Raw genomic sequence first — 9,100 nt, 5'->3', positions numbered from 1 at the left:
TAACTTAATGCCATCTATGAAAATCGGGCACGAACTTATGCAATCAAATAATATATATATATATATATAGAGAGAGAGAGAGAGAGAGAGAGAGAGAAAGAAAAAAACGCGTTATCACGCGATACAGAATTTTTTCGCTGAAAAGTGAAAAGTCCGAGAATTTGGCAGGCGGCGCCAAATTTCACGACGGACAGCAGGACGGAAAAGCGTACACGTACCGTGTATATCGACGAAATATTTTTAGAACGTTCCAAGAGATCGATCAGGCAGCCGCGCGTAATGACAGAAATTAATGAGAGATCCTTTAATCAGTCGTGTTCTCACCTGCACCTTTCACACATACACCCACACACACACTTGGAATGAAATACTACGTACATGCAAAGTGCTAAATTGAACGATCGAATCTCGAGATCCGTTCACGAATATGAACAATGTAAATCTATTTATTTTAATTACACATCTCTGTTTTGCATTTTTTTTATTTATAAAATGATATAGGTATACGTTTGGCTCCCCGGGATGAGAAGCAGATAAGCATATAAGGTATAGAAAATGCGATTAGAAGGATTAGAGCTCGTTGCTTACTAGGGGGTAATGTGTGCTTCTGCTTGCTTTTTTTACGTAAAATCGGAGTGTATTTATTCTAAGCCCGAAAGGTGTAAAGAAAGTGCAGGTGTAAGAAAGAGCATGTCTATATCGTGAGACAGGTTCCAAAGTTGTTTTTTTTTTCAGCTGCGCTTTTGATTGCCCTGCTTGCTTTCCATTCAATAGCCGATGATCAAACTTGAAAGATATCAATTTTCGATGTCATAGATACTTGGGAGAAAAGCCAATCGTGGCATTTCGTTTATTTCGTTTATTAGCGAACGGACCCATTTTCGCGTATCTACCAGCCGTAATTAAATAAACTCGGCGAAATTTCGCCGGCTTCAATGTTACTTGCTCAATTATATATACGTTTATCCGAGCGCACATAAAAAGCACGACGGATTAAAAGTTCGAAAGACAGAGTTACGTCGCTGGAGAAGAGAGAGAGAGAGAGAAAGCGGTCGAATAGATAACTCCTATTTCGCTGGATAAGACGCGGCGAAGACTCGATAGAGAGTTTAGGATATTCGCACTCTCTCAAACACTCACCGTTTCGTTCTCGGGATGTCTCGACAGGCGGCTTGTGTGACGATACGACCGGCGCTCACGTCCGCGAAAACACGCACGCGAATTATCGGCAAATCGCTAATCTCGTTTGTCTCTACTGGTCTCCACCCCTCCGCTTCGTGCTTCGCCGAGCGGAAGGCACGGACAACATGGCGGCTGTTTCAAAAGGGCGGGTACTTCCTGCGATCGTGTGAAGCTTGCCCCGAATGGAGGTTATGCGAGTTTCGAGTTTACGTATGACGCTAAACGCGCGTTTAGTTTAGTTCTCTCTAATACAGCGATCACCGTAATTTGTTAGGAGTCGATATCTTTATGTGAAAATGCTAAATACGTTGAACGAATCTAGGATTTCTTCGAAAATATTCATATACACATTCGTCTTTTATCGGCGGTTTTTTTTTTTGACGCTTTTTCGCGTTATTTTTTAATTAAAAGAAACTGGTAGCTACATTCACAATCGTTTAATATCGAGGCTTTTTTAATCTTACTCTTATCAGATTTATTCTAATTTCGATAAAATAAACTGAATTATTTGTTTTTTTATTGTATTTTGTATAAATATGAAAGTTGATTTTTTAAATTGCTATATTCTTGTAAAATTAAGACAATTATAAAAAGTTCAATGTATTCAACAAGAAATGTTAATGAAAAAGTTTATGCCTAGTTTATATTTAATCTTTTTTAATCTATATTATATTATACTAGAACTTATCTTGTTTATCTTCAAGATTACAAAAAATATCTGTTGTATATCTATAGAAATAAAAGTTTAACCTTTTTGTAATATACTTTGACAATGTTCCAAAAGTACATCTATTCCTGTTTTATTCCTAAAATTTGGCTGGCAATTATGCAATTTTTGATGCAATAATTCAGGATAAATTTTTGCGACACGCTTTAAAGCATCTGAAAACAGAATAGAAAAACTGTATTAAAAATTAAAAAGTATATTGAGATTTATATTAAATCAAAAGCTAAATTATGTGTCACCTTAAAAAAAAAAGCAGTATAGATGTAGAGAGAGACGATAGCAAAAATATATTACCCAGCATTATCTCTTGGAAACGAGACTCTGGATCGTCTAAATGAATAATCATTGTTGTATACAGAGCGTCGATATGACTTCTGCTACCGATAGTATCATATTCTTCAGACGCAGTGCTCCATATGTCAACGAGTGCTTCCACAGCTGCATAGCGAATATCATCGCAACCATCGTCGAGTCTTTTCAATATCACTGGATATGTGCGGTGGATATGTTCGTCGTTTAGACAGGATAGTCCCTGTCCAACTGTTATTAATAAACAAATGGCGCGCATGGAGTATAGTCTAGTTTTCTTCGCCTTATCGTCCACCAGACTGACCAAAACTGGCACGACTTTGTCGAAGATAGACGGAAACTCGTCTATTGTAATACAAATTTTGGATTTTTCATTTGCAAGTGAATCCTCGCCTTTCTCGCCGGAATTAATTATTTTGTTCTCCAGGATAGCACAGAGACAGCAAACCGCAGCTGTGCGAATAGCTTCAGCTGCTCTGCCAGCGCTCCAGATGAGTCCAGGCACAACTAATTCCTCGATAATTGTGTTCACGAATTTATGCGGATCCTCGATATGTTGATGTAAATTCTGATTGTTAAGAAAGTATTCCGAAAGCAGAATAAAGTGCCGCAGTTTCAATTCTGGATCGGCATCCTTGCTCATGGTTTTCTTGAGAATAGGTAATGCGAGGTCCATACTATACGCCACGGCGATTCCAGCGCGATTTAGGCAAGCACAAAAAATTTGTGATTCCGCACTGTAAATCGACCACGAGGCGCACTCGTCGTTAATCGACGTTAACAGCGGTTTTACGTGATTGCGAAAAAGATCCTCGTTATCCTTTAGTGAATTTATATCGACAAGCACCTTCAAGAGTCTGTCCGCTTCCTCGCGAATGAAAGACTCTACGCTCATTGCGTACACAGTGAATATTACGGTGAATAATGCTTGAGTAATCGTCATGCAGTCCTGCACGTTCAAAATATTATGTAGAATATAGAGAATAAAAATAAAGTGTAGGAAAAATGAAGCTATATTTGAAACAAACCAACTAATAAAGAAAAAAAACATAATCATATCCGGATACCTGTTTACAAACTATGAGAAGAGAATCGCAGCAAGATAGTATTTGACGTTGATAGTTGCTCTTTCTGCTTTGGCAAACATACGGCCGCTGCAAGAAGTACGCGATTCTGTCCAGCTGTAACAAAAGAGCTCCCCGTTCGCTGCCATTGATAATCGCCGCGAAGACACGCAGGTGTCCGACCGTTAGACACTCCTCCAGAGTGGGAAGCACTAAGTGGCAATAAATTTTAGGTTCCACAAAGTAGCCCAAATATCGCGCAGCGGTTTCCACACAGCCCACGACTCTTTTGTCTTCGTCATTGCAAGCACTGTAACAAGTAGCATGCTGTAACTATAATCTTCTTAATTATAACATAGCGAATCCAATTTTTTGAAATAACAATAATACAATACAAATAAAATAAGATTTTGGAGTAACAAAAAATTTGTCTTTAAATTTTGCAATTTCCAATTTCTGATGGGAAATGTTGTATTTACCGATACATAGGTGGCAAGAGTTTTTCAATATATTGTGTAACATCCTCTTCAACGTTTAATATCAATACGCAAAGTAATTGCGCAGAGCGTACACGTATATCTGGCAACCAATCTCCAAGTTCGACGCTGATGCCATTAATTAGCTTACATAAATTCTGCTGTGCAATTACACGACATCCTAAATTTGGTCTAGAAACTAGAGATCACGATCTTACATAAGCTGTTTTTCAATCTATAATCTGTCTATAAACTGTCGCTTCTCGCGACTCCTCTTAAATACTTACTTTCCGGAGGATAATGTTCCGGATCTTCTGTAAGAAAATCCATCTTATCTTTCAACTTTCTGTCATTTTCGTTCTCTTCCATGTACAATCTTCCCGCAGCATCCCACAAGTTTGCCGCTTTCACACGAATTTCCTCGAGTTCGTCATGCAATCCTGTCAAGATCAATGGAAGAAGCTTGTGCCACCAACCATATCTGTCAGGTAGTTGTGTCAACCAGTAGCCAGAAACCTCAATTACAGCTATATAGATTCATAATAGGATTATACAAACTCGCACAAGAGTCGAATAAAAATATTAAAAAAAAAGATATCATACCTTCCCTGACAATTCCGCTTTGATCAAAGAGTCTCTGTGCCAAAGGAGTTGCCACTTCTTCCATCGACTTACTATTCCCATACTGGATTACATCACCTATCGCTTTAACAGCGGCGAGTCGAACTCTATAATGTTGGTGCGTAAAATTGTTCAAGATAGGTTTTATCAGATGCTCCGACTGCGAATAGAAATGCCTCGGCAGAGTCTTCGCGTAGTCCGATATGCACTTGCAGCTCTCCTTCTTTACATTCGGATAATTATCCATAACGGTGCGGGCCAATATTCCTGTCACATCCTGGATATATGGCGCCAGCAGATCCTTATATTTCGCGATTATCGTACGCAGAAGAGACACGCATTTCAAGCGTACTTCCTCCGATGACTCGATCTGTTCCTGCGCGCCTAATCGTCTAGACATTATTGGTATAACGTAGATTATGTGTTTGTCGTTGGGTGGCAGAGCTTCGAGAAAAATTTTGAGTATTCCTACAGTCAGATCCCGACATGTCTCAGTATTGTCGTTCAAGATTCTGACTAGAAATCTATCCACACTCTCCCATATTTTGACCAGATCGTCGAGTTTGCTCGACGTCTCCTCCCGAGATATATTTTTCATTATTTCTTCTAATGCTTGTCTGCGACGATTTTTTTCGTCCGCTTGCAACGAAACGGTAATCTTGCTTAATTCAAGATCCAATGCCATGTTTTATTCGGAATGGATTTTTTCCTGAAATCAAAATGACAGGATGACACAAAAGCACAGAGCTTCGTACGAAATTACAGAGAGTACAGACAAGTACAGAAAAGAATTTATATCAGATCTAAATACTGTGTGTTTCCATGACAACACTCCTGTCCGGATTGATGATAGATATATACATCCTTTTTGATCGCACAATTATCGCCGTTATAAATTCACATATTTTGTAAATATTAATATGTATTTAAACAATTTTTTTTAAATATAGAAAAATTTTTATATCTTGAAATATATTTATTATGTCTTGATCTAAAATACAGTGACTTTATATATAATCATACAGTATTAAAACTAACACTAGATCACTGGTAAGCATAGCATACACATCTATATATGCAATTTTACAGGATCCTAAAATGTGTTACAGTATCTAATACTGCAACGACTATATCTCCGCGACTATACTCATAGTTGGGTTTTTTATACAACCTATGATTATAGATTATAGATTATGAAGAGGAAAAATGACTACAAAAAAATATATTTAAAATATTCGGCCGATTATTATCACTAATAAACACAAGGGACTAGTTTATACGTTCACTGTTGTTTTAAGTTGGGGAAATATAAAAATAGTGTAGAAAATTAAAAGATGGATATGTATTCTGGACATGGTCCCCGGCATCGACATTTATGTGACTTTCAATTGTCATTTATTCATAATTAAAATGTAACTTTTGATGCGCGATTGCTTTTAATTTCTAATCCTCCAAAGTTACATTTTTAAATAGATAGGACATCGATTCTTTATTGTGTATACGTCGGATCGCCTCTGCTAAAAGAACACTAATGTCAACAGTCTTGATTTTTGGGCATTGCATCTTCTGCACGTCGTGAGGAACCGTATTAGTTACAACTACCTGAAAAAATTTAATGGACCATACTTTTCCATCTTAAATCTCAATTTTCCATATGTTAAAAATGCCTCTAATTTTAATATCGTTACCTCATCGATCGGAGACTCTTCAATGAGCCTAGGTGCATCTGAGCTGAGCAAGCCATGTGTAGCTAAGACATATATTTTATAAGCTCCTCTTTCTTTAAGCACTTCGGCAGCTGCTACGTACGATTGTACATCATCTATCATGTCATCCTAAAAATAATTTTTTAAATGTAAAGCGCTCATATATATGATATAAAAATGTATACCATCTTACCCACCACCATAATAGCAATACGTCCTCCGACATCTCCGACAACACTTATAGGCGGCTTTTCTTTCGCTGGATGTAAAGGTACACCTACGCCAACATCCATAGTGCGCGAGGCTAACGCCAGCGCGGGTGGCGAATAGCGACCATCATTCATGTCGGATTCGGCCTCTCTCTGTTCTCCATGAATCACCGCGATTCCCAGACGCAGTCTCTCTGCATAACTAGTCGCTTTCTTTGCGCTACCTGGATTTCTTGCAACGATCACAGAATTATGATAGTCAGGAATCTGACAAAAACAAAAAAAAAACAAAAAAAAATACATTTCATAAATAAAAAAACATAGTATAAAACATTTGTAATATATTATTTTCAAAACTATGAAAAAACAAAAATGTTATGTCTGTAGGTCTATAACCCTAATTTATAAATATTTGTTCTAATGTAAAGATATTAGTATTACTTTAAATAAAATTTACTTCAATTCAAAATATACTTAATAAAATAATAAATTAAGATTTATACAACAACATGTGTGTTACAGTGAAAAAAAGTCTTTTACATACGGATTCTTGAATGTACTGCAACAGGAATGGGCTAGCTCTCAGATTATCCACAGGAACATCAAAAAATCCTTGAATTTCCTTTTGATGGAGATCCATGGTGATAATGTGAGTTAGGCCGCTTGTACACAGCATTTTTGCTAAAAGCTTGGATACTATGCAGCCACGCTTGCGCATTTTGCACTGCTTGGAATAAGGTAGATATGGAATTACTCCAACAATGTTTTTGGCTGATGATGTTTTACAGGCATAGGCCATGATGAGAAGTTCCATTATATTATTATTTACATCCTTTGTACCAGTTTGGATCAAAAACAAGTCTTTGCCACGTACGGAATCTCCTATCTCCACCATTGTCTCACGATTCGTTTTGTGATACACAGCACATCCACCAGGTTTCACCCCTAAACGACTTCAAGTATACAAAGCATTTTAACTTACAAATATATATATTCTTCAAATATATCTTCCACTTATTTATATATAACAGATTTAAATTTAAACATTAATTTTTTAATCATAATCATTAATAAACTGCAATCTAATCTAAGATACCAATAGTAAACTTATCTAAGATCTATATCTTGCAACCTTGTACATGTATATTGATGTATATGTATATTGATATAATGATAGAGTATTTTTAATTTAAATAACCAAACAAATAATAATTTTTTAGCAGTATAGAGTATATATTATGGTATATTAAAAAAAACTATAAAATAAAAACAATATAATTACTATAATAATTATATACAGTAATATAAACTTGTAATGTATCTATTTTAAATCAATTAATTTTGTATCTATTTTACATCCATTAATATCCAAAATATTTGAAAATTATTAGATCTCTTCTTTTTAACTGCACATTCTACATTTTTATGCAAATTTTTTTTCTTCTCTCTTTTTTAATTTTAATATATAAATTTAATATAACATTCTGTTAAAGTATAATAAATAGACTGATTATTAGTATAATTATTTTTGCATAGCATAATCACAATAACATATGAAAATAATATTGACTTTTGATGTTAACATTATGCTATCTACTTTAATATCACTTACTTTGCGATCAGATTGGCAAGCTCTGGATGAGAATTCCCTGCAATGATGACTATGTCTGATGAAATTGGTTTCTCCATTATTTTGATAATGTTCACTAGTTGCGTAACAATACTGAGGCTTCCAAAGAACTAATGGTGAGATTTCTCTGTAAAGAAATTAATTTTATCTTATTTTGAACATTAAGTTTAAATTCATATTTAAAAAAAAAAAAACAAAGATTACATGGCTTTATAGAACAAAATTTAAATATAATGATAATCTAAGATAAAAAAAATATATATTTAATAGAAATTATAAAAAAAGAACCTTCGATTACGTTTGTATGAATGGATCTGTAGAAAAAACGCAAAATAAAATCGTGAAACATGCATACGTACACGCAATATAGTTGAATTTCGTTATCTAAACAAACAATCGATCAAACTCCGTCTTTACGCGCACAGTATATACTTGCGACGAAATAAATCCCACTGTGTCAATACTATGTATGTATAAATTCGATTATAGTATTTTACATTATCTATCTTTGTCAGTTCAGATACAACTCAATCGTAAGAGATAATCACCACTATTTACAAAGCTGACCGAAAAAACGGACGACGTTTTTTTCAATTATCTTATCCTTGATAACTGTCACTGTTGATAGCTTGGTGTTGTAATATAAACTCCTGTTTATCACATTTGATCACATCTGATTTGATATAGTTTATGCATTTGAAGTTAGGTACTTTTGAATTAAACACGTCTAGATATATTCGTATATCATGGCTGTCGGTCATTTATTCTAATTGGTCAATCGAACGTGACTATACTTCAAAGAGTAAAGTTTGGAACGCAATCCCCAAGAATACTTGAAATTAGAAGCTGAATCAGGCTATGTTACGTCTAGATATTCTTAAGTCGATGGTTTAGCAAAAAAAAGTTTGCAAAGGTTTCATCGGCAGTTATCGTGTCATCCTGTCATCGGCGATTACGAGCCATTACCAGCAATTTGAGCCAAGTAGGATTTTTGATGAAAAAATTATTGTAATATATAGGCAACAAAATATTGATGAAATACAATAAAAATATCTTTTTACATAAAAATGTACTATATAACGTTAAAAAATATATTAATATATATAATATGACATAGATCATATGATATATGTCATAGTTGTCAATTCGATATCATATGATAATGTCAATGATAAT

At 35.0% G+C, this 9,100-nt stretch overlaps 3 protein-coding genes across 6 annotated transcripts in view; 1 reads left to right on the top strand and 2 right to left on the bottom strand.

The window, feature by feature from the left end:
• The window catches only part of LOC115236266 (rho GDP-dissociation inhibitor 1), a 9,776-nt gene extending 3,575 nt beyond the window's left edge, over positions 1–6,201 (bottom strand). The window contains exons 1-7 of one of the 3 annotated variants that reach the window (XM_029808605.1): positions 6,068–6,201; positions 4,362–5,088; positions 4,046–4,285; positions 3,762–3,957; positions 3,286–3,592; positions 2,204–3,167; positions 1,948–2,064 (exon numbers count right to left, since the gene is read on the bottom strand). In XM_029808605.1, coding sequence (XP_029664465.1) covers positions 1,948–2,064; positions 2,204–3,167; positions 3,286–3,592; positions 3,762–3,957; positions 4,046–4,285; positions 4,362–5,064 — 2,527 coding nt within the window. In that variant the 5' untranslated portion in view covers positions 5,065–5,088; positions 6,068–6,201. Of the gene's footprint in view, positions 1–588; positions 760–1,140; positions 1,279–1,947; positions 2,065–2,203; positions 3,168–3,285; positions 3,593–3,761; positions 3,958–4,045; positions 4,286–4,361; positions 5,089–6,067 lie in introns of those variants that run through there. The other 2 variants (XM_029808604.1, XM_029808603.1) reach the window with 2 other exon arrangements.
• Positions 5,338–8,656, bottom strand: LOC115236263 (phosphoribosyl pyrophosphate synthase-associated protein 2). Of its 2 annotated transcripts, none has more exons than XM_029808598.1 (6): positions 8,473–8,656; positions 7,907–8,051; positions 6,839–7,247; positions 6,283–6,561; positions 6,068–6,214; positions 5,338–5,981 (listed from the first exon to the last, which is right to left on the bottom strand). In XM_029808598.1, the coding sequence occupies exons 2-6, from the start codon at positions 7,981–7,983 to the stop codon at positions 5,823–5,825; spliced, it is 1,071 nt and encodes a 356-aa protein (XP_029664458.1). In that variant the 5' UTR covers positions 7,984–8,051; positions 8,473–8,656; the 3' UTR covers positions 5,338–5,822. The 2 variants fall into 2 exon arrangements, with proteins under 2 accessions (XP_029664458.1, XP_029664456.1); XM_029808596.1 differs by having other exon boundaries at positions 8,284–8,652.
• A 108-nt stretch (positions 8,657–8,764) lies between these two features.
• LOC115236260 (exocyst complex component 7) overlaps positions 8,765–9,100 on the top strand; it is a 4,151-nt gene continuing 3,815 nt past the window's right edge. Inside the window, exon 1 of the mRNA XM_029808590.1 lies at positions 8,765–8,906. The gene's annotated coding sequence lies outside the window, so the exon portion shown is untranslated. The remainder of the gene's footprint in view (positions 8,907–9,100) is intronic.

Source organism: Formica exsecta, unplaced genomic scaffold (genome assembly GCF_003651465.1).
Source record: "Formica exsecta isolate Colony F162 unplaced genomic scaffold, ASM365146v1 scaffold247, whole genome shotgun sequence".
In the NCBI taxonomy this organism is placed as follows: domain Eukaryota; kingdom Metazoa; phylum Arthropoda; class Insecta; order Hymenoptera; family Formicidae; genus Formica; species Formica exsecta.
The sequence above is the reverse complement of the archived record's forward strand: the minus strand, read 5'-3'. Positions and strand labels throughout refer to the sequence as shown.

What these genes read in the sequence shown, in the direction of transcription:
- LOC115236263 (XM_029808598.1), bottom strand. Translation starts at nt 7,983, where the DNA reads ATGGAGAAACCAATTTCATCAGACATAGTCATCATTGCAGGGAATTCT. An exon ending in GACGTATTGCTATTATGGTG is followed by an intron (nt 6,215 to 6,282) that starts GTGGGTAAGATG and finishes AATTATTTTTAG; the next exon opens with GATGACATGATAGATGATGT. An exon ending in AAGAGTCTCCGATCGATGAG is followed by an intron (nt 5,982 to 6,067) that starts GTAACGATATTA and finishes AAATTTTTTCAG; the next exon opens with GTAGTTGTAACTAATACGGT.